The sequence below is a fragment of the Oncorhynchus tshawytscha genome, linkage group LG14 (genome assembly GCF_018296145.1).
Source record: "Oncorhynchus tshawytscha isolate Ot180627B linkage group LG14, Otsh_v2.0, whole genome shotgun sequence".
Taxonomy (NCBI): domain Eukaryota; kingdom Metazoa; phylum Chordata; class Actinopteri; order Salmoniformes; family Salmonidae; genus Oncorhynchus; species Oncorhynchus tshawytscha.
In genome coordinates this window covers 7,196,458-7,222,449 of record NC_056442.1, presented here as the reverse complement: position 1 = coordinate 7,222,449, position 25,992 = coordinate 7,196,458, and the positions used below count along the sequence as shown (strand labels likewise).

Here is a 25,992-nt window from a genome sequence, read left to right as displayed (position 1 = left end):
TAAGTTTCAAGTTCCTCGGCATACACATCACAGACAAACTGAATTGGTCCACTCACACAGACAGCATCGTGAAGAAGGCGCAGCAGCGCCTCTTCAACCTCAGGAGGCTGAAGAAATTTGGCTTGTCACCAAAAGCACTCACAAACTTCTACAGCTGCACAATTGAGAGCATCCTGGCGGGCTGTATCACCGCCTGGTACGGCAACTGCTCCGCCCACAACCGTAAGGCTCTCCAGAGGGTAGTGAGGTCTGCACAACGCATCACCGGGGGCAAACTACCTGCCCTCCAGGACACCTACACCACCCGATGTTACAGGAAGGCCATAAAGATCATCAAGGACAACAACCACCCGAGCCACTGCCTGTTCACCCCGCTATCATCCAGAAGGCGAGGTCAGTACAGGTGCATCAAAGCTGGGACCGAGAGACTGAAAAACAGCTTCTATCTCAAGGGCATCAGACTGTTAAACAGCCACCACTAACATTGAGTGGCTGCTGCCAACACACTGACTCAACTCCAGCCACTTTAATAATGGGAATTGATGGGAAATGATGTAAAATATATCACTAGCCACTTTAAACAATGCTACCTAATATAATGTTTACATACCCTACATTATTCATCTCATATGTATACGTATATACTGTACTCTATATCATCTACTGCATCTTTATGTAATACATGTATCACTAGCCACTTTAACTATGCCACTTTGTTTACATACTCATCTCATATGTATATACTGTACTCGATACCATCTACTGTATCTTGCCTAAGCTGCTCTGTACCATCGCTCATTCATATATCTTTATTTACATATTCTTTATCCCCTTACACTGTGTATAAGACAGTAGTTTTTTTTGTTGGAATTGTTAGTTAGATTACTTGTTGGATTATTACTGCATTGTCGGAACTAGAAGCACAAGCATTTCGCTACACTCGCATTAACATCTGCTAACCATGTGTATGTGACAAATAAAATTGGATTTGATTTGATTTAAGACACATGCCGTTTACTGTGAAAAGAGAGCTGTTAGTAGACAGTATTTAGCGGCAGGCAGGTCGATGCAACACGTGTGTTTTACTCTGAACAGAGCACTGCTTTCTTGTCATTTGTGCATATTTGTGTTAATGCGATTTAAATGAACTTTTTTTCCTTGTCATCAAGGATGCAGGCTGTACGTGTGAAGTACAGGGATTGTCAGAAGTACATGTGTTATGAGGGGCAACTGACCTTCAAATCCTTTTTGAATTGTGGTGAGTGAAACGTTTCAAATTTCACACAATATCCTATGGAACAACATACTTATACTGATAAACTTTAAATATACTTACTTTATATTTGCTGTCAAATTGATTGCCAATTACCTTGCTGATAATGAATACAACGCAACTGCGCCTCCCCAAATCACAGATCAGTCATAGATTGGTTTATGTTTTGGGAGTTGTCTAATTATGCTCAACTGCGCTCATTGTCTTTGCGGGTCATTCATTGTTTTAAAGAATAAGTGATACTAACATTTGGATGCCTCTACAATGAGTGCAGTGTTGATAGCTACCTGTGGCGTATTGCTATAATACTCAGACTGCTGTTCTAATAATTCAGTACGTGGCAGTAGTAGACAGGCTGTAGGCTGCATATAATTGGAATTGACGTGGAAAGGAGCACTAAGTCAGTTTTGGGGTTATGATGTTCACGTAAAGATGACCTCTTGATTTCTGTCTTCTGTTCTGGTTTTTCTCTAAAAAATACACAACATATTTAATCAATAAGGTTGTCAACACAGTTGCCAATAAAATATCTGCTGATTTTCTTTTCTCATTTTGATATTTTAAAATGATCTTTGTTTCTGTGCTCACCTCTCCCACCCCTTTTAGAACAGTAGTGGGCCTATCAATGTGGGCCTATCAATTCAAAATGTAACATTTTTGCATTCCGCTTGTCATTAAACAGAAGTCCTCTAATCATAATAATGGATGTTTCCACCTAAATTGTGTTATAATTACAGTGTTAATCACACCAGTTAAAATGTTAACATGAGTGCTAGATTCGTTGAGCTCCTCTGCAAGCAGCTCCTTGTCAGTGGATACAATGAGGGGGACTCCGATGACACCATTATATTGCAGCAGAGTCCTGCTACAACAAAGACAGCCGAGGATAATCGTCTATCTCATGTAAGTACTGCAAAATATCCAGTTTAAACAAATGCCAAACTTGAAGGGCATCACTGCCTTGTTCCCATACCTGTCTGATCCTAGGAGCAAGTTTGGTCATGTAAGTACATTAAAAAACAACGTCTAACCTTTTTCACTCTCCGGGACTCTTACACCTTAAACATTTTTCAGAATGTCAATATTTAAATTGTTGTTTTACTGTCGGGTGATGTTTTTATTCAAACAAAATATCTGTTAACATGTCTCTATGCCTACCATCTCTGCCATCTCTCCTAAGCTCAAGTCTGGTGGTATAATAGCCCAGTTAAGTTCTGCACTGCGAGGGGCAGACCTGTTGAATGAGCAATTATTCATCTATGGGCGCATCTGTAGTTTTATAAGAATAAGAGCACCTCCTCCCAGCTGCCCAGGTTAGGAAACACTGTCACCACCGATAAACCCACTATAATTGAGAATTTCAAAAATGACTTTTCTACGGCTGGCCATGCTTTCCACCTGGCTAAACCTACCCCAGTCAACAGCCCTGCACCCCCCACAGCAACTCGCCCAAGCCTCCCCCATTTCTCCTTCACATAAATCCAGATGGCTGATGTTCTGAAAAATCTGCATAATTTGGAGCCCTACAAATCAGCCGGGCTAGACAATCTGGACCCTCTCTTTCTAAAATTATCAGCCCGAAAATGTTGCAACCCCTAATACTAGCCTGTTCAACCTCTCTTTCATATCGTTTGAGATTCCCAAAGATTGGAAAGCAGCCACGGTCATCCCCCTCTTCAAAGGGGGAGACACTCTAGACCCAAACTGCTACAGACCTATATCTATCCTACCTTGCCTTTCTAAGGTCTTCAAAAGCCAAGGTAACAAACAGATTACCGACCATTTCGAATCCCACCGTGCTTTCTCCGCTATCTGGTTTCAGAGCTGGTCATGGGTGCACCTCAGCCACGCTCAAGGTCCTAAATGATATCATAACCGCCATCGATAAGAGACATTACTGTGCAGCTGTATCCATCGACTTGGCCAAGGCTTTCGACTCTGTCAATCACCACATTCTTATCGGCAGACTCAACAGCCTTGGTTTCTCAAATGATTGCCTCGCCTGGTTCACCAACTACTTCTCAGACAGAAATCAGTGTGTCAAATTGGGGGGCCTGTTGTCCGGACCTCTGGCAGTCTCTATGGAGGTGCTACAGGGTTCAATTCTCGGGCCGACTCTCTTCTCTGTAAACATCAATGATGTGGCTCTTGCTGCTGGTGATTCTCTGATCCACCTCTACGCAGACGACACCATTCTCTATATTTCTGGCCCTTCTTTGGACACTGTGTTAACTAACCTCCAGACAAGCTTCAATGCCATACAACTCTCCTTCCGTGGCCTCCAACTGCTCTTAAATGCAAGTAAAACTAAATGCATGCTCTTCAACCGATCGCTGCCCGCACCTGCCCGCCAGTCCAGAATCACCACTCTGGACGGTTCTGACTTAGAATATGCAGACAACTACAAATACCTAGGTGTCTGGTTAGACTGTAAACTCTCCTTCCAGACTCACATTAAGCATCTCCAATCAAAAATGGAATCTAGAATTGGCTTCCTATTTCATAACAAAGCATCCTTCACTCATGCTGCCAAACAAACCCTCGTAAAACTGACCATCCTACCGATACTCGACTTCGGCGATGTCATTTACAAAATAGCCCCCAACACTCTACTCAAAAAATTGGATGCAGTCTATCACAGTGCCATCTGTTTTGTCACCAACGCCCCATATACTACCCACCACTGCGACCTGTACGCTCTCGTTGGCTGGCCCTCGCTTCATACTCGTCACCAAACCCATTGGCTCCAGGTCATCTACAAGTCTTTGCTCGGTAAAGCCCCCCTTATCTCAGCTCACTGGTCACCATAGCAGCACCCACCCCGTAGCACGTGCTCCAGCAGTTATATCTCATTTGTCACCCCCAAAGCCAATTCCTCATTTGGCCGCCTCTCCTTCCAGTTCTCTGCTGCCAATGACTGGAACGAACTGCAAAAATCACTGAAGCTGGAGACACATATCTCCCTCACTAGCTTTAAGCACCAGCTGTCAGAGCAGCTCACAGATCACTGCACCTGTACATAGCCTATCTGCAAATAGCCCATCCAACTACCTCATCCACATACTGTATTTATTTGTGTTCAGTGTTTTTGATGTGCGAGACGCCAGCTTCACAAAATCCTCCATGTCATTTTTAGATGTATTGAATTGCAATATTGAGCTTTTTTTCTATGTACATGTATTAAAGTGAACCATTTCATTTCAGTCCACAATTGTATTTTATTATCATCAGAATTTTGATGTGTGTACTGCAAGTGTCTTACATTTAAGAATAAAGTGCTCTGTTAAATGTGGACTTCTGATTTATTGACATTAAGTTTGGTTGTACAAATGCCAATCTTGACTGATAATATTAAATTCTATATTGAGTGAATGAGTTTTTGAATTGAATTGAGTTCTCATTTTAAGCAAAATTGAGTAAATTACAGTTTGTAGAGTTATATAAAGACTGAATAAAGTAGAAATAACTCCCCCAAAAAATGAGAGGTGGTAATGACAGTATAGCTGAGGCATGTTTTAAGTATGGCCTTCCAATGTGTGTCAATAACTGTAGGAACTCTTAACTGCAGACGTTAGCTTCAGTAGCCAGCAGCTTCTGGTCTCTTTCCCCCTCTCAGCTGCTTCATCTGTCTAGTAGGCAGTGTGTTTACTATCTAGCCCACTGGGTATTGGTTTCCCACAGATCGCTCCGAGAGAACACTCTGCCATACCCACGGCATGAGAACATATCACTACATAACCCATTCCCCAAGAAATAATGTGCCACTCAATCATCCTCCTCAGTCGGGACGTCTGGAAATAAATAGAGAATCAATCAGGAGCAATCAAGCTGAATGACCATATCGAGCCACATAATCCGCTAGTTGGTTTCGGAGAAACTTTGGTTGCTAAGGTGGTTTTCTTAGGACCAATAACTAGAGAAAAACAACAACACAATATTTCACAATGTTCCACCATCAAGACTGGAGGTTTTCTGTGGGGGCCAGAAAAGTGAAACATTTTATTTCCCTAACTCCTCTCCTCTTCGTTTCCTTTCCTCTCTTCCTTCCCTCTCTCCTCTCGCTTTTCAGGAAACCAGTGTTTGTTCGCCGGATAACAAACACACAGGGGACCTCCAGACGCGCTACAATCGCTGTGACATTTCACACCCCCTGCGAACCACTCGCATCATTTCTCGAGCCCAGACAGACTAAATCTGTGGCCCTTGTGGCCTGTTAATGTGATGTCACGGCAGCTCTGGCTCTTACGAGAGCTTCTTTAGCAAAATGGCATGGGCCACTCTTTAACAGCGCTTAAAAAACGCTCGAACTAGCCCACTGTGAGCGAGCCCCAAGCCACACTGCATTCCATCCGCTACCTAGTCCTCACTTTGACAGGCCCTGTTAAAACAGGGATTACAACACTGCTTGGTTCCACTGGGCTGGTTTAAAGCTTTGGTGACAGGGGGAAGGCTGAGCACCAGGCAATGCCCCTTTACGAGACACATGGCACCGTTTACACTCGCTACGCGCTAAGACTCTAAGAAGCCATCAGACATTCATCAGAATGTGATTGATGGTTACAGAGTGTTATGGCTGTGCTGACTTAAGCAGCCTGAAAAATGAAGGCGATTCATAACCAGAACGGTTACGCAAGGGGCCTGTAAAGTCGTTTCTCAGATGTCCTGATGGAGAGGTCATTACAGTACATTTATCCTGTCCTGTAATTCTCCTGTCAACTTTCGACGGGCCATTATTCATTCAACATACATCAGGGTTTCATTAAACTATGGGTCGGGAGCCAAAGTGGGCCGTGGGCATGTGAGACGTGGGTCGCGAGTTTTGAAAATACATCACACACTATTTCTTCTTAATTTGGGTTGTTGGAGGAGGATTTGGGTCACGGGAGGACGGTCAACTACGCATTAGGGTCTCGAGATGAAAAAGTTTAAGAACCCCTGATCTATAGAATGGAATAACTCAAATGGTGTCCTCCATTGTGTCACTTGAAAACCACCTCAGGTACTTCACCCTGGTTAAATCAATGCTGTGTCCACGTCGTTTCAATTAAATTACGTTGAACCAATGTGGAATAGACGTTGAATTGACGGCTGTGCTCGGCGGGTTGCTGTTGATGCATCACCACTTTGTCATGGACTGTGTCATGAATGCCTATGTATAGGAAATGTTTGTCTTTGAACCCTGCCAACTGTTCACTCAGTAGGTGAAATGACCAATAGGAAAGGAATTCTTACAGAACTTTCTCTTGGACAAAGAGAATCTCCATGGCTGAATGAGAATGCCTGGCCTCGGTATGACCTGGATGATATCTGACCGTGGCACAAAAGGTCACCATCACTTTCTTCCACCTCAGAGAAAAGCTTTTCAGAGTTTGTTTATTTTTTTGTTAGACTGTGTGTGTGTGTGTGTGTGTGTGTGTGTGTGTGTGTGTGTGTGTGTGTGTGTGGGCGCACGCGCATCTGTGTATGCATCTGTGTGCGTGTGCATCCGTGCATTCATATGTATGCAGGCTGTGTGTGTGGCATGTATGTTAAATTGCCGAAAGATAATTATGTCCTTATCTCTACCCCAGTTGAGTTGTTTTGTGCACAATAACACAACCACAGTTTGATTTACCAGTTGGATTTGATTTAACAATGACTTGCAACGTCACAAGCTGCCACAGTCAGTCATTGCTACTAATTTCTCTCCGCTCAGTAAGTGTGAGACAAGTGTCACTTCCGACAGGTATGCGTGTGTGTGTGTGTGTGTGCGTGTGTGTGTGTGTGAGTGTGTGTGTGTGTGCGTGCGTGCGTGCGTGTGTGCGTGCGCGTGTGCGTGTGTGTGTGTGTGCATGCGAGCGAGTGAGGGAAAGAGTCCTTGGCTTTTAAACACCTTCAACACAGAAAAGACACCCAGTGCCCAGCTTTCCAGCACCAGGGCCCTGCACATCAGTCAGGTCGGTTCGGTCACGGAGTGGGAGACTGGTGCTTTATGGATTTTCCTGGCAAATTATTGATCCGAGTTGCGCGACTCTATACCTCCTCCCTCCAGCACTGCAACCTTCAGGTGACCTCTTCGGAGTCCAGCGCTGTGGACAACTTTCCCTTTCAGCCGAGTGTTACCATGGGCATTTGAACTGTGGGTGTAGTCAGTGTTCTATCCAATCAATTAATTTGTTCATGATGATGAATGTCGTACAACAGTTTGAATTCTTGTTGATGAGTGTTAATGAGGCATTTTTTAATTAGCATACTGTACGGTATCGCTCCACTATAAACATAGTCTAACACTGGTAGGCTGTCAAGTCTACACATGCACTGCTTTCCTTCCACACATGCACACACACACACACACACATACACACAATAGTTCCCCAGATAGTGATATATTGGTGTGTTTATAAGACAATGACTTAATTCTGTTCTCCTGCCCTCACAACTTCCTCCTCAACATCCCTCATAGTGACAAATGACTCCCAAACTACCTATTAGAAAGACTCTTCCACTAAAAGTGTCATTTCATAACCACACAAATCCTGGAGAGATCCGTTCCTTGGTGAATCATCAACGGGCCATAATGCAGCCTAAGCTCCGAAACTTTGAGAGCACTTCTGCTGTATAAAGAAATGACAATCCCTGTTGACAATGTTCTTTTGCAAATCCATTTGGGTCCACCCTTTCTAAAAGTACAATTTAGTCCGATATTTTTGAGTTTCTTAATCACACCATATATCTGTAGACTTAGCTTGTTTTCTGGCATGATTTCACCTTCTTTTTGGACTTCTTTACCACAATTAAAATAGATTCCTCTTGGAAAGCAGGAGGTCTGGCCATTAATCCAGCTTTCTGCTGGCTGTCACCAGAACCACCCAGCCTTTTATACTCTGTAGGACTTGGCAAGGGAAGAGATAAAGTGCTGGACCTTAACGGTCTTCACTGAATGTTTTCTTAGACAAGGACCCTCCAAGTCAAACTGGGCTCTATCCTCCTGAGGGTCTAAGAGAGAGGGTGGGGGAGTAGCCTTGCTGCCTTTTCACAGACCTGAGACTCAAAAAGAAGGAACACACCATCGTTTTGTTCTCTCTTTCTCTTTCGTTCTCTGACATCACAGGAACCCTGTGCAACAAAGTGGGAAGCTCTTTGACATTTCTGCGTTGAGTCTGGTGGGGGGGTCTCTCATTGGGAATACACAGCTAGCTCTAGACATGGGATATATACTAACGAGGAGGCCTTGGTTGATGTTGTGACGTTACTGGCAAAAGGGAAAGGTCCATCGTGGCATCACCTACAGAACAGCGCTTTGACTTAACCACTGACATCTCTTTCCTCTTGAACTCAAAACATGGAAAAAGGGACAAACCACGTTCACTTCCTAAAGGAACTTAGCTCAGTCCATTGAGAGAGAGAGTCGCTCAGTCTAACCCCACGAGGCTGTCACAACACGAGATAAATGTCCACACGCTGGAGATGAGATAGAAGAGAGACTGAAGGCAGAGGAGACAGCCCTCAAGCCCCACATCACTTCTGACGGATGGTTGTTCGGTCTCCCGCTCATCCCGTTTGGTGTTTCCTCTGTGCCATGCACCTCTGACCCTGCCTGTCTCCATACCAGGAGAGTGGGGGAGACAAGCACGTTCTGCTTTTTGTTCAGCCACATGCAATGTTTACCGCAACCAGTTGAAAGTGAAGGGTGTAGCCATTCAGCTGTAATGATGAGGAATGTCATCCTGATGTCAGAGCTTTGATGTGGTAAATATAATATATTGAGTGGAATGTCAGTGTAGTTGAAAATTCACTAATCAGTGATGCTTAACCTTGTTCGGCCTCAGTGTGTGATGATGAGGTCACACACTGGGCTGTGTGTGTGTGTGTGTGTGTGTGTGTGTGTGTGTGTGTGTGTGTGTGTGTGTGTGTGTGTGTGTGTGTGTGTGTGTGTGTGTGTGTGTGTGTGTGCGTGTGCGTGCACGTGCACGCGTGTTTGTTGTATGTGTTGTATGCGTAGACACACTTGTCGGCCTGACATTCCTCACCTCAGCATGGAAACAAGCTTATCTACTCTTAAAGGGAAAATCCACTCAAAAACGATCTTTTGTTGTGTTTTTTTCCTGTAGTCCACTGTCGATACAGTCCCGAAATGTTTTGCGTGTCAGCTGTCACATTTTCAAGTTATTGGACTTTCAAGAATCAAAGTGTCACCAGCCACATCAGCATGAGCTAAGAGGTCACACACTGGGCTTGAATTAACTATGGCCACCCATACACAGACCTGTGAATGCCACAACACACACACACACACATTCACTCACGCGAGCACTCAAGCGTAAACACCCATTTACACATAAAATCACTACAAGCCCTCTTAGGCCTGTAACCTTCTGTGAATAAGTCGTCTGCAGAATTCTCCTTATATGGTAGAATATGTGCTCTTCATCATCTAGATTGGCAGTGCTTCTGTTTCCAGGAATAGAAATTGAACGTAGAACCATTACACTCACTTTACAGTCTACAATAAAGTGCTATGTTCATTCGCTCTTTGCAACGATAACTCTTCGGAGCATTCAAGTGTAGATGTAAAATCAAGTGGGAATGTCCTTTCTATCCATTCAATCTCCTTCTTGGGCACTGCAAGAAATTGGCTCCATGTAAGCAAAGAACATGAATTTGTCAAGGAGTTCCAGGTTTTTGATCAGGGAAAATTTTATAATTTTTTTTATTACATCATCAAGGGGAATTTACAGGGAAGCAGGGTATCTTCCAGAGTTCATTTGGACACTATTTCCATCGGAAGCATATCCCACTATTTTTCCATACATCATCTAAGTTTTTGAGTGTAGCTGCATAAGCTTTTTCTTTGAATGTTCCTCTCCCCTGGCTGGTTGATTTAGCCTAGCCACACTCCCCCGATCCTGAACATTGCCTTGGCTGCAGTTCAGTGAGCTCCATGACCTTTGACCGTACACAGTGAGACATATCAGAAAAGTTAATCAGATGACAGAGATGTGCTGACCCCTGTCTCACCTTTTGACCCTATGACCTCTGTAACACCACAGGATTTTTCCAGTCCCAGGCTAAATGGGCACTGGAACAAAATAACTGCATCCGATTTTAACGTCCAACATTTGTCCCCCGCTGGGCTGTTATGGCGGCTTTAATCCTGCAATACAACTGAGATAAATCAAATAAGAAAGCGGTCTGGCCTCTTCAAATGTTTTTTGAAAATGATATTAAACAGTACAGCTTATTCCTTGTATTTATATGTGAGGTTCTGGTCAGATTACACAACCGTAAGTAGAGATCCAACACACTGAATCTGTTTCCTCAGAGTCCAATACAACGTGTTATACTGTATCATTAGTTTGACCATGTTGGCTGAAATCACTGAAATCGCCGGTAACTGAAAAAAAGTAAAGCGTTGATAGAAATAGAAATGTTAGAACTAGAACAGCTCTAACTCAATAGAAATCTACTCAAACACTGTTGGAACTGGGCAACATCCTGGATGCCATAGGATCCGACTGTGTTTAATCATGGAGTCAGGTGCCCTGAAACAGCCTTCTTTGTGCGGCCGATCACCTGAGTCCTATTTGCAGAGGGAGTGGTTGTGGTTGGGGCAAAGCAAACAGCCTTCAGGAAACAACGAGGACAAGGTGAGCGGGAAAAAGGTAAGGGGGCCAGACCCCGTTACGAAACATCTACTTAGTTCTAGAACAATGAGAGGAATTTGGAGCCTGTCTGGGCAGGTACTTGGCCCTCAGACTGACGAGGCTCTCTTGAATGTCTCCAGGATAGGGAAGAGGGTGGATGTGGGTTCCTTTTGGCCAGTGATGCCTCGGTTAGGGGGAGAGGCAGGAGGGCGAGAGAGAGTGTGTGGACAGGGGGACAGAGACAGAGGCCCAGCCACTGTGATACAGAAGTCCTTTGAAGGTCAGCTGACAACACCAGCACGTATGTAATCAGTCATTCAATTAATCAACAATTGAACAATCCGATCTGTAGTTAATGTGTCTGATTTTCTGTCTGCTTCCTCTCTCTGAGTCAGTCACATGCACGCAGTAGCCAATAGGTCTGTTGCTACATCACATAATGTACCATATCTGTAGCCCTTTCCTGCAGTCATATGACCAAAGCGCCATCTAGTGGCCTCATGGGTGGAATGTTATTAATATTTTTCACAATTTCATAATTAATAAAAATTCAAAAAACATGTCTGTTTCTATGTCAAAAAATGTTATATTTCAGGATTCTGTGATGTATATAACATGTAATATTGGGATACAAGCTCAAAATTGAATACATTTCAACTCTATATCTGACATGGTTCAGTTGTCTTCTTTTTTTAAGCCCATAACCATGTGTGTGGGGTATATACTTTTGTTATAAAGTAGATATGTTTAAGACTACCAAGAAACACTCTGTGTGACCCTGAGTTATCCCACTGCAGTAAAAGGTTAAAAGACACAATGGAGAGCCAGGGGAGAGTAAAGATGCAGCTTTCGGACAACAATGCTACAAGTCGGAGCAGCAGGAACCAGCCTCAGTAGAGTGAGTGGCAGCTGAGGTTGACATCACTTCCCCTAACCATGCTACAAACACGTGCCATCCTGTGTAATGCCGTGACACTACAACCAGCCACCAGATGACATCCAGATGACATCAACACATCACCATTTTAGTCAAGGAGGAAGCAGGCAGCGGATGTTCGGCCAAATGAGGAAGAGAGAATCCATTATGGAACCTCAAACCCCAACAAATAGAAAGTATTGGGGGGGGGGTCCAAACACATTAGATAACAACCGTGTAATAACACACGTCTGGGAATGGTCTGGAACAAAGGGGTGAAAACCAACCCTGTGGGGTCTGATCATTTTTTTTAAACATTTTTGTCATTTAGCAGATGCTCTAAGGGTAAAGAGCTCATCATCATACACTGAGGCCGAACAAGGTTAAGCATCACTGATTAGTGATTTTCAACTACACTGACATTCCACTCAATATATTATATTTACCACATCAAAGCTCTGACATCAGGATTAGGGTAAAGTGTCTTACTCAAGGACCTTTTGGTTACTGGCCCAACGCTCTAAACCGCTAGGCTACCTGCCGCCTCATTGAGGAGTTGTGTCTTGGTTGAGTATTGGGTCGCCAGCTCTAGTACACCTGGAAGAGCTAGCATCACTCCGAAGCGAGCAGAGCCTAGCAGAACTTAGCAGAACCTAGTAGAGCCAATCAGAACCTAGCAGAGCCTAGCAGAGCAGAGCCACATGGCTGCCTACAAGACAGATTCAAAGTTTATGCCTTGGCAACAGGCATGGTGCTGCTCTCTCCTCTTCAAATCCTCAATGTCTCCAACCAGCATAACACTGGAATCTGGAATATTTATACACAGTGGACAGAATGACGGAATATGGAATTTGTTTATTGGAAGGCTGATGGGGAAAGCTTATGCGGACCTAATCCCCCTTTCCACGCTTTGTCACCAACTTTGGGATCCTTCGGCAGTGATATTAACCTTGGACTGCATCGTCGGAATGCCAGAGTTCACGACCAACAGCCAACCATAAACCACTCCTACACACTCGAGGAAGCAGCACTCAGGTCGCTGTGTCTAAGGCTAGGTGGAGTCTGCTTAAATAGTTACAATGAAAACCAAGGCACTCTGCAATATGATATGTGCAATGTGTTGCTTACACATGACATTCACAACTCCAGAGACAGTGGAAGTTGAACGACCAATTAATTGCGGGCGAGAGAAGCGGACATGTTGTTTATCTAAGTAAAAATGTGTGTGAGTGATACCACAAATGAGAGGCTACACACTTGCATGGGCTTTTCATACATACTACATTTCATGCCCCTCAGGAAAAAGTGTCAGCTGGGAGACCACAGTGTGGGCCAGCGGAGCCAAAGAAAACTGCATTGTTTTTCAATCTTTGGTCGCTCTTTTATGAGTCTTCGCCGCAAAAACATAGCTCATAAAGTGAAGTCGACCCACCGAACAGCCTCAGTGGGCAGTAGATTACTCACACATGGGGAGGAATTACCCCACATCATTTCCGAGGGGAAAGACAGCAACCCGCAACGCTGATCTCACCACCCATGAGGATTTACAAGCAGAAGAGTTCTTTGTCGCTCTACGATTTGGTTAAGACTCCACTACGTAAACAAAAGACACCACTCACAATTGCTAATGAGGCTATAGTTGCATTAGTTCAGGTATTTTCTGTGATCACCGACAGAATAGACTTGATTTGTCCTTATCTAACACCTCTGTGGTGCCTGATGGAGTCAACCACTTAACCACATCAAAACACCATTGTGGCAACACGGGGTCATTGGGTCTCAGAGCTCCTATATTGTATTACGTAACCCACTATCTTTTAAGTCTCAGAAACGTGTAAATAAACCTGTTTATGAAGGGTTATCTCCATATGTGTCACTTTGGAATGAGCCCTAATGCATGCTGGGATTAAGCAAACATGCAACACATTCTGACAGGTGCAAGGCGTGTGTATGTGTGTGTGTGTGTGTGTGTGTGTGTGTGTGTGTGTGTGTGCGTGCGAGCGTGCCTCTCTATCGTCTATTCTGCCTCTCTGACCCTTGCATCATTAGACCTCTCTCTCTCTCTCTAATAAGAAGCATCATAGAATGTGAAGTTAGCAAGAGGGAAGACTGTGGGCTGATGGCAGGAAACTACAACATTTTCAGTTCATGAAATATTGGAAACACTGAGGTTCCAAAAGCACAGGACGTTCGTTGTAGGCTACACAAAACCTGTTGCTTTCTATGCTCGGAGCTCTATGTGAAGCCTGAGTGCACTCACTGCACTGGAACCCTGAGCTGACAGTGAGGAAAAAGAAGACTTATAGACTGGCTTTGCTTGTACTGTTCTTTCTTCATCTCTGTGGTAACATCCACTCAGCCAGCCACATAACTCTCCGGAGTCATGAGGCAGCCTACCACTGACCTTAGCTGCCTCTGGCTTTCTCCTCTCCTGTTTTGATATCGGGAAAGACACTGGATGGTGTGAAACTAACCGATTTTAGTTGCATGCTTCTATGGGAATTACATTTGAATAGCAGCTGAAATGAGGTGAGGCTAAAACACTACTGTCTGGAGGAGGAAGAAAAACAAGTGTGCATAGCACATAGCCTGGATTCATGTCGATGCTGCACAATGTGTCAGTCATTTCCTTTCAGGAAACCAATATCCTCCCATCTCTGTCCTCTAACATGAACAAATACAGGAGGAAGCCTATGTCTCAACTACCGTACTTCTTAACCACAGGCTGTAATGAGAGAAGCATAAGGCAGAATACTTACAAGGTAAGAATTGTGCCTCTCCAAGAATACGGAGTCGCCCATGGTTCAGAACAAGAATCCACATATACAGTAGCCTATCCAAAGGTGAACGAGGAAATAAAATAAATGTTATTCGAATCCTTGCAAAAGTAACGGACCGAGCGTTGTCGTTATATCCTCACAACTCCCTGTATCATCAATTTCGATTAAAGAAAAAAGCTAAAAATTAAAAAAAAACTTGTAACAGGTTTATGCTGAATATTCAAATCCCCGAATAGGACAACACTTGTACGGTTGGAGGTTATGCATGCCACGGAGGACAGCAGTGTCAGTGCGCAACAGCTCCCGCTCCATGCTGGATACTCCGCTCTGTAGTGGACCTACTGATGAAGTTAGCGATGTTGCGCCGCCGTTCTGAACAGAGAGGAAACGAGTCAGGGAGAGGGGCTAAAGGCGGGGCACCTCAAGGGAGCACACGGAGAGCGAGTGGAGAAAGTAAAAGAGATGATCGACCAATGCAACAACAACATACCGATATTCAGTACATGTTTTTGTTGTTGCAGTGTTACAATACATTTCCTGCAATTCTACACATTTTGCCATAGGGTAGTGAGACACTTTTGCTGTTTTAATGCACATTTCTTGCAGTTATAGGCTGTTATAAGCTGTTATAAGCTGTTATAGGCTGTTATAAGCTGTTATAGACTGTTATAGGCTGTTATAAGCTGTTATAGGCTGTTATAAGCTGTTATAGGCTGTTATAAGCTGTTATATAGGCTGTTATATAGGCTGTTGTAGGCTGTTATATAGGCTGTTATATAGGCTGTTATATAGGCTGTTATAGGCTGTTATATAGGCTGTTATAGGCTGTTATACGCTGTTATAGGCTGTTATAGGGTGTTATAAGCTGTTATAGGCTGTTATAGGCTGTTATAGGCTGTTTACTCAATCACCCTCCCGTTGTACAATTATTGTAGGCTGTATTAGGCATGGTTGTCACAGCAGTGTGTAATTGGATAAAAAAAAATTTTTTAAAACAGTTCACCCAATTTCTTCTACAGAAACTTACAAAGAATCAACAGCCTTTGGAGTATGGACGCTGGGAAATGACTGTAAACCAATTAATGTGTTGTGACCTCATCACTACGCAAAACCCCTTCTGTACATTGTTTGCGGGGGGGGCTATAGATGAGACCCTCAGACTTTACAGTTATGCACGATGGCTATGTGTCACACTACTGTTAAAAGGATATTAAAAGACAACTAGTGGCTAAAAATAACTCTAACTGAAAAAGCCCATTAGGGCTTTAGGGGGACATTGCTGAGTTTGTGCAATGCTTTGTGTGAGACCAGATTTGAGCAATCCTGGCCAAGGTTTGCCTGCAATTTCTACAAACACAGAAATGAAATAAGGCGGTTTCGTCGGGTCACGGTGCACAGGGACTAATACTGGCCTCCTGTGAGGGGTTTACAATACACTTTCCAGACTCATATTCACTTGAGTTATTGCAAACCATTTGCTTTGCTAGCTGACCAAGGGTTTATTGGGAAACTTTCTTCACTGTCCATCTCTCATGTACAGAGCTCTTATAGGGGACATTAATACTGAACCGGCCCGGAGGCATGGTTAAACCTCAGGGGACTCGATTGAAAATGACATGCAGCACATGATTAGGGTATGTAGGCTATACGCATATTCATACACACACACACAAACAGGCTGAATACCGGTGTAATCAGAATGAGACGTGTAAACATCTGAAGAATGTGTGAGGCACAGCAAAGTGAAATCTGCTGACTAAAAGGAAAGGAGGGTTTTTGCATTACACTACAGTACAGCTATATCAAAGTGCATGATCACGATCAACTGACGTCATCACTTGTTATAATCTTGTTACAGTATGCAACCTGGGAAACGTGTTAGGTTGGCCAACCCTGCTCCCTGAAAGAAACATAGACCTTGTGGCACTGTCCAAATGAAACAATTATGAAGTCGTTTATTTACAGGATTTTTTCCAATGCCACTCATTGAGTTCACTCCGCTGGGTAAACATGAGTTCATATCTGAAGGAGCCACTTGGTTATCCCCCTGGAGAAATCCTTTGTCTCCTAAAATGGCAGTTTGATAGTCCCAGTGTGACTGTGGCTGACACGCTGACCCAGCGGCCTGTGCTGCAGAGGAGGAAGAAGGAGGAGGAAGGAACGTGGCAGAACATCCCAAAACTCCAGATGTGTTGCGTCACACAACATGGGGCGCTTTGTCCCAACTGAGCAGAGCTCTCACTGTTCAAGCCCTAGCAGTGAGAGAGAGAGAGAGAGAGAGTTTAACTCAAGAAGGAAAGCTGATCAAGAAGAAAAGGTCAGCAGCAGTGGTTTATTAAGTGAAACAGAAGACATGTTTAAGCTCCCACACCTCTATTGAGAAAAGGTTGCCAGTTCAATTCCAAACTGGCCACCGCTATGTTATGTGGAGCAATCCACTTCATTCTGCTCACTGGTTAGTGAGTAGGATATACTTTGAGAATGCTCAACACTATACATTCCATCTTCAATTGGCTGCAGAAAAAAATGCCTCATAAATGTGTCTGCAAATGGCAACCTAACCAAAAGACCATAATGTTACATACGGTCTGGATGAAGCCTACATACATATTATCCTGAGCTCTTCTTGCAATTTACTCACAGCTCGTCAAAGAGACACATTGCCTAATCCAACAAGTGAGAAATAATCATTAAAAGGTGCAGGTCCCTCCCTGCTTCCCTCACGGCGTAAAACTTTGAAAGTGTACGGCTCCGAGATGGGACCATGATAGTCATCATATCCAGTCTGACCTGAGTCATCTTGAACACATACATCTTGAGCCTTGGGATTTTCTCTGTCACCTTTAACCTGCTTCCTGTGCTCACGTTCAGTGGCAGAACCATTTTCTTTTGGTATCGTATTTAGCAATGTGCTTGATATTTCCCACTGTTGATTCTGGCATAGAATGACCCTATTGATGAGCGACATATTTCACAGTCAAGTCATTCATAACAAAAAGACTAACAAAAATACTAACAGTGGGACAGAATGTAGAATGTTACTACTCCTCAACACATGACACATAAACACACACATCTAATAATGTTTCACATGCTCCATTATGATTCACACCTCTGATATTTCTGGTTGTGTGTACATTGGTTGTACGGACAATTGCTTATTGTGATTCAATTACAGTACAACGTACGGTGCATATATAACCCTGACATATTCTACATTCTGCCATGTGTCTGTCTCTGTAACTGGTAGTTGAATTGTTTATTCCTATGCCTGGTCTGTGTGACGTTACTTACTACCTCAGTTGTTTCTCCCAGGCTTCTGCATCTGGAAAAATACTAAAGAATGAAATGCACTCACCGGTGGCCATCCTAATGCCTTCTGTCATCTTAAACTCAAGAGCATGGAGCAAAATGCAAATGTTTACATCGCTCAGTTAATACGCGCCCGCTTTATCCAGACAAGTGACTACATGCTTCTGCACTGAAATCCCTGAATCGTATGGAACATCTCCCATAAAAGCCTTGATGACAATCCAATGAATGACAACATATCCCATAAGTGGTCACGACCTGTCTAATAAACATTCGCCGAAGAAACTCTGCATGAAATACTTGCACGAGTTCTGTTGTTGCCCTTTCGGTGATCGTTTGGTGGATTCGTTTTTGTTTATGTGACTCTCTTTCCTCATCTGGATATCTCCCATGATACAAGAAAAGAGCCAATGAAACACTGCAATAGAAAAATAATTAATATTTCACCCTGGACAAATTTACTGCACTTGTTTACAGCTGCTTATTACCACTGTGTCTCTCGCTGACGTCTTCAAGGACCTCGGACAACGTCACCTGTACTAACATGAGTTCTTGCAGAGGAAGGGGGTTAGGGTTAAGACACCCTTCTTCGCATCCACCCCATCCCAAACACACAACACCCCCTGGTCTGGATTCAATCAGCAGGCTTCAATCAGCAGGCAACAGGGACCACTTGCCCTGAATCCATTTCTATCCTGAGGGTGAACATGAGTTCAAAACATATTGTTTACTCCAGTTGTCCCCATCCAAGAGCTGTTCAAGACCTATGCTAAAGCTTAAATGGGCAGAATTTATTTTCTAAAATTCCAAGTTAAAAGTAAAGCAGGAAGGAAGTAAAATGCGAATCAAATCCAAGTGTTTCAGAAGACAAAAAGGCCATGGCAGTGAGATGGAATCCAGACCTGCATGCTTTTTTGGGGGGGGTCAGTGTGTCCTAGTTACACCCTCTTCGCCTGAATATCTGTCTGCTGATGGCTGGCTATACTTCGTCACATGCCTCACAGTGATGTCGTCATGAAGTTAGGCTTCTTTGGCGAAACTGCCCAGCTTGTACTCTCCAGCACAGTGGTATGATACAAATTAGGATTAATTTGGCCTGTGACGGATTGGGAGTGACGTTTATCAGAGTACACGCATAACACTGTGCTCTATTTCTCCCCTTAAGTTTTACATGTAGACAGGGCCACTCACATCAACTATTCCCTGTTTAGCTCACTTAAATATGGCATTATCTATTTCCTGTTTAGCTCACGACACAGTTTAAGAAATGTCTCTGTTGTGCCTTGGCTTCGGGAGGCTTTTAAAACCATGGCAAATGATGTAGTTGGAATGGCATTCGTGTGAACTGTTAAGGACCTCAAAGGTAGTTTGAGAAGGCTTGCACCTTCTGCGAAGTGTCTTCAATGTCTCCATGTCAGACTGTCCTTAGGGGGAGCACTAGTCCCGAAGAAACCAATGCGGACACAGAGGAACTGAAGGCAGGCGAAAACCAGACCTAGACAGGGAAATGTGATGTGCGGCTCGCGCTGCTTTCACACAGCGACAGAGACAGACATCCTCCACCTACGCACCTACATGTTTTCCCACTGACCACCGTTGGCGACTGTTGCCATGGCGTCGTGGCCGGCCAGCTGTGCGAGACAGCACAATGCTACGGATGTCCATACAATGTCAGTGTCACGCAGCGCATTGTTCGTCACATGAAACATACACTAAAGCTGATGGAGGACAGACTGAGGGTTACTTGACTGAAATGAAACACTGCAACAGGCATGCATTGCATCTGGTACTGACAGTTTGACAGACGGTATTTGCTTGAAAATTATGTGGTAAAATTATACAAACTACAATTATCAAGCACTTTAGACATTACATCCCTACCTCCATCCGTCCCCTTCTCTCCCTTTCCCTAAACCCCTTCTATCTGAGTCCTACTATTGGCTCCAATGCCTTCCTGTGATGCTGTGATGCTGTGTCTAAGAAGAGAGAGAGATGTTTGAGGGCTCCTTTGTTGAATTCCTCCTCAATAAAGCCAATGTCTCACCTGACAGTAATCAGAGACGGCAGACCCAGAGAAAACACCAACTCACTGCCGGCCTATGTCTCTCAAGTGACTCCTCTTCTGCACAGCTAAATATCCCTTAATTGCCCTCCCTCAAAATAAGGATTGTCTAAATGGGCACACAGCAAGAAGAGGAATGGCTACTTTAAATTAGCTGATTATATTGCCCTGCGCTGTTGGGGATGTAGTACACGGTCTGCTCTGTAGTGTCATTGTGTGATTATGGGTGTTCTGGTCCATTAGGGAAAACTGAAGCTTGAGCATAGCGTTTGGTCTTATGAATTGGTCTCACAGACAGAGATAAAGCCAGAGTGAGACAACCGCATCCACACACACACACACATGCATGTACGTGGTCGTAGACAAGCACTGAATTTTCTCTCTCATCCTCCAGCCCTCTCCTTGTCTCTACCCTCTCTCTGCTGGCCTTGACACGGTCACCAGGCCTCTGAAGCCTGACCTAGCCCAAACCCAGTAGACATAACAGAACAAGTAGAGTGACAATGTCTGGAATGGCTGTTCTGGCGTGACCATCCTCTCTCTTTTTTTACCCCCTTTTTCTCCCCATTTCATGGTAAGCAATTGTGAGTAGTTACTGTCTTGTCTCATCGCTACAACTCCCGTACGGGCTCGGGAGAGACGAAGGTCGAAAGCCATGCATCCTCCGAAAAACAACCCAACCAACGCGCACTGCTTCTTAACACAGCGTGCATCCAACCCGGAAGCCTGCCGCACCAATGTGTCAGAGGAAACACCGTACACCTGGCGACCTGGTCAGCGTGTACTGCGCCCAGCCCCCCACAGGAGTCGCTAGTGCGTGATTTTTTTATATTTTTTTATTTCACCTTTATTTAACCAGGTAGGCAAGTTGAGAACAAGTTCTCATTTACAACTGCGACCTGGCCAAGATAAAGCAAAGCAGTTCGACACATACAACGACACAGAGTTACACATGGAGTAAAACAAACATACAGTCAATAATACAGTATAAACAAGTCTATATACGATGTGAGCAAATGAGGTGAGATAAGGGAGGTAAAGGCAAAAAAAGGCCATGGTGGCAAAGTAAATACAATATAGCAAGTAAAACACTGGAATGGTAGATTTGCAGTGGAAGAATGTGCAAAGTAGAAATAAAAATAATGGGGTGCAAAGGAGCAAAATAAATAAATAAATAAAATAAATACAGTAGGGAAAGAGGTAGTTGTTTGGGGTAAATTATAGGTGGGCTATGTACAGGTGCAGTAATCTGTGAGCTGCTCTGACAGTTGGTGCTTAAAGCTAGTGAGGGAGATAAGTGTTTCCAGTTTCAGAGATGTTTGTAGTTCGTTCCAGTCATTGGCAGCAGAGAACTGGAAGGAGAGGCGGCCAAAGAAAGAATTGGTTTTGGGGGTGACCATATACCTGCTGGAGCGCGTGCTACAGGTGGGTGATGCTATGGTGACCAGCGAGCTGAGATAAGGGGGGACTTTACCTAGCAGGGTCTTGTAGATGACATGGAGCCAGTGGGTTTGGCGACGAGTATGAAGCGAGGGCCAGCCAACGAGAGCGTACAGGTCCCAATGGTGGGTAGTATATGGGGCTTTGGTGACAAAACGGATTGCACTGTGATAGACTGCATCCAATTAGTTGAGTAGGGTATTGGAGGCTATTTTGAAGTCAGAGCCATCCAGAGTAGTGATGTTGGACAGGTGGGCAGGTGCAGGGAGTGATCGGTTGAAGACCATGCATTTAGTTTTACTTGTATTTAAGAGCAATTGGAGGCCACGGAAGGAGAGTTGTATGGCATTGAAGCTTTTTTTTTTTTTTCACCTTTATTTAACCAGGTAGGCCAGTTGAGAACAAGTTCTCATTTGCAACTGCGACCTGGCCAAGATAAAGCATAGCAGTGTGAGCAGACAACACAGAGTTACACATGGAATAAACAATTAACAAGTCAATAACACAGTAGAAAACAAAGGGGGAGTCTATATACAATGTGTGCAAAAGGCATGAGGAGGTAGGCGAATAATTACAATTTTGCAGATTAACACTGGAGTGATAAATGATCAGATGGTCATGTACAGGTAGAGATATTGGTGTGCAAAAGAGCAAGTAAATAAATAAAAACAGTATGGGGATGAGGTGGGTGAAAATGGGTGGGCTATTTACCAATAGACTATGTACAGCAGCAGCGATCGGTTAGCTGCTCAGATAGCTGATGTTTGAAGTTGGTGAGGGAGATAAAAGTCTCCAACTTCAGCGATTTTTGCAATTCGTTCCAGTCACAGGCAGCAGAGTACTGGAACGAAAGGCGGCCAAATGAGGTGTTGGCTTTAGGGATGATCAGTGAGATACACCTGCTGGAGCGCGTGCTACAGATGGGTGTTGCCATCGTGACCAGTGAACTGAGATAAGGCGGAGCTTTACCTAGCATGGACTTGTAGATGACCTGGAGCCAGTGGGTCTGGCGACGAATATGTAACGAGGGCCAGCCGACTAGAGCATACAGGTCGCAGTGGTGGGTGGTATAAGGTGCTTTAGTGACAAAACGGATGGCACTGTGATAGACTGCATCCAGTTTGCTGAGTAGAGTGTTTGAAGCCATTTTGTAGATGACATCGCCGAAGTCGAGGATCGGTAGGATAGTCAGTTTTACTAGGGTAAGCTTGGCGGCGTGAGTGAAGGAGGCTTTGTTGCGGAATAGAAAGCCGACTCTTGATTTGATTTTAGTTTGGAGATGTTTGATATGAGTCTGGAAGGAGAGTTTGCAGTCTAGCCAGACACCTAGGTACTTATAGGTGTCCACATATTCAAGGTCGGAACCATCCAGGGTGGTGATGCTAGTCGGGCATGCGGGTGCAGGCAGCGATCGGTTGAAAAGCATGCATTTGGTTTTACTAGCGTTTAAGAGCAGTTGGAGGCCACGAAAGGAGTGTTGTATGGCATTGAAGCTTGTTTGGAGGTTAGATAGCACAGTGTCCAATGACGGGCCGAAAGTATATAGAATGGTGTCGTCTGCGTAGAGGTGGATCAGGGAATCGCCCGCAGCAAGAGCAACATCATTGATATATACAGAGAAAAGAGTCGGCCCGAGAATTGAACCCTGTGGCACCCCCATAGAGACTGCCAGAGGACCGGACAGCATGCCCTCCGATTTGACACACTGAACTCTGTCTGCAAAGTAATTGGTGAACCAGGCAAGGCAGTCATCCGAAAAACCGAGGCTACTGAGTCTGCCGATAAGAATATGGTGATTGACAGAGTCGAAAGCCTTGGCAAGGTCAATGAAGACGGCTGCACAGTACTGTCTTTTATCGATGGCGGTTATGATATCGTTTAGTACCTTGAGTGTGGCTGAGGTGCACCCGTGACCGGCTCGGAAACCAGATTGCACAGCGGAGAAGGTACGGTGGGATTCGAGATGGTCAGTGACCTGTTTGTTGACTTGGCTTTCGAAGACCTTAGATAGGCAGGGCAGGATGGATATAGGTCTGTCACAGTTTGGGTCCAGGGTGTCTCCCCCTTTGAAGAGGGGGATGACTGCGGCAGCTTTCAATCCTTGGGGATCTCAGACGATATGAAAGAGAGGTTGAACAGGCTGGTAATAGGGGTTGCGACAATGGCGGCGGAAAGTTTCAGAAATAGGGGTCCAGATTGTCAAGCCCAGCTGATTTGTACGGGTCCAGGTTTTGCAGCTCTTTCAGAACATCTGCTATCTGGATTTGGGTAAAGGAGAACCTGGAGAGGCTTGGGCGAGGAGCTGCCGGGGGGGCGGAGCTGTTGGCCGAGGTTGGAGTAGCCAGGCGGAAGGCATGGCCAGCCGTTGAGAAATGCTTATTGAAGTTTTCGATAATCATGGATTTATTACTTTATTATTATTTTGTTACCTAGCCTCAGTGCAGTGGGCAGCTGGGAGGAGGTGCTCTTGTTCTCCATGGACTTCACAGTGTCCCAGAACTTTTTGGAGTTGGAGCTACAGGATGCAAACTTCTGCCTGAAGAAGCTGGCCTTAGCTTTCCTGACTGACTGCGTGTATTGGTTCCGGACTTCCCTGAACAGTTGCATATCCCGGGGACTATTCGATGCTATTGCAGTCCGCCACAGGATGTTTTTGTGCTGGTCGAGGGCAGTCAGGTCTGGGGTGAACCAAGGACTGTATCTGTTCTTAGTTCTGCATTTTTTGAACGGAGCATGCTTATCTAAAATGGTGAGGAAGTTACTTTTAAAGAATGACCAGGCATCCTCAACTGACGGGATGAGGTCAATGTCCTTCCAGGATACCCGGGCCAGGTCGATTAGAAAGGCCTGCTCACAGAAGTGTTTTAGGGAGCGTTTGACAGTGATGAGGGGTGGTCGTTTGACTGCGTCCGTAGCGGATACAGGCAATGAGGCAGTGATCGCTGAGATCCTGGTTGAAGACAGCGGAGGTGTATTTGGAGGGCCAGTTGGTCAGGATGACGTCTATGAGGGTGCCCTTGTTTACAGAGTTAGGGTTGTACCTGGTGGGTTCCTTGATGATTTGTGTGAGATTGAGCGCATCTAGCTTAGATTGTAGGACTGGCGGGGTGTTAAGCATATCCCAGTTTAGGTCACCTAACAGAACAAACTCTGAGGCTAGATGGGGGGCGATCAATTCACAAATGGTGTCCAGGGCACAGCTGGGAGCTGAGGGGGGTCGGTAGCAGGCGGCAACAGTGAGAGACTTATTTCTGGAGAGAGTCATTTTCAAAATTAGTAGTTCGAACTGTTTGGGTATGGACCTGGAAAGTATGACATTACTTTGCAGGCTATCTCTGCAGTAGACTGCAACTCCTCCCCCTTTAGCAGTTCTATCTTGACGGAAGATGTTATAGTTGGGTATGGAAATCTCTGAATTTTTGGTGGCCTTCCTGAGCCAGGATTCAGACACAGCAAGGACATCAGGGTTAGCAGAGTGTGCTAGAGCAGTGAGTAAAACAAACTTAGGGAGGAGGCTTCTGATGTTGACATGCATGAAACCAAGGCTTTTTCGATCACAGAAGTCAACAAATGAGGGTGCCTGGGGACATGCAGGGCCTGGGTTTACCTCCACATCACCCGCGGAACAGAGAAGGAGTAGTATGAGGGTGCGGCTAAAGGCTATCAAAACTGGTCGCCTAGAGCGTTGGGGACAGAGAATAAGAGGAGCAGGTTTCTGGGCATGGTAGAATATATTCAGGGCATAATGCGCAGATAGGGGTATGGTGGGGTGCGGGTACAGCGGGGGTAAGCCCAGGCACTGGGTGATGATGAGAGAGGTTGTGTCTCTGGACATGCTGGTTGTAATGGGTGAGGTCACCGCATGTGTGGGAGGTGGGACAAAGGAGTTATCAGGGGTATGAAGAGTAGAACTAGGGGCTCCATTGTGAACTAGAACAATGATAACTAACCTGAGCAACAGTATACAAGGCATATTGACATTTGAGAGAGACATACAGCGAGGCATACAGTAATCACAGGTGTTGAATTGGGAAAGCTAGCTTAAACAGTGGTTGAGACAACAGCTAATCAGCTAGCACAACAACAGCAGGTAAAATGGCGTTGACTAGGCAACGGGGCCGACAGATAAAACATAAACAAGCAGAATGGAGTACCGTGATTAATGGACAGTCCAGAGTGCATCAGCTATGTAGCCAAGAGATCAGTGTCCAGGGGGCAGCGGTGGATGGGGCAGGGAAGCTGGACTGGCGAGTGTTATCCAGGTTGAAAAAAAAGTTAACAATGACTAAATAGCTTGTAGCTAGTTAGCTGGTTAGCTTCTGGAGGTTCTTGAGTGTGTTCTAAAAATTAAAAATAATAGCGATTCCGTATCACATTGGGTGAGGCAGGTTTCCGGAAAGGTATAAACAGATTAAAAATCAAGAAGAGATAGAAAGTAAATATGGGTCCGGTGAGTGTTTGGGACGCGGCGATTCAGACGGTTAGCAGGCCTGTGCTAACAAGCTAACAGTTCGTAGGCCCGGGCTAGACAAGCTAGCAGTTAGCAGGCCTGTGCTAACAAGCTAACAGTTCGTAGGCCCGGGCTA

General features: G+C 44.8%; 1 protein-coding gene across 4 annotated transcripts in view; it reads right to left on the bottom strand.

The window, feature by feature from the left end:
- The window catches only part of LOC112266468 (rho GTPase-activating protein 6), an 84,973-nt gene that overhangs the window by 32,778 nt on the left and 26,203 nt on the right, over positions 1–25,992 (bottom strand). The window contains exon 1 of one of the 4 annotated variants that reach the window (XM_042296983.1): positions 14,572–15,135. The exons of the other annotated variants lie outside the window; for them this stretch is intronic. Coding sequence (XP_042152917.1) covers positions 14,572–14,613 — 42 coding nt within the window. The 5' untranslated portion in view covers positions 14,614–15,135. Of the gene's footprint in view, positions 1–14,571; positions 15,136–25,992 lie in introns of those variants that run through there. 4 annotated transcript variants of the gene reach the window in all.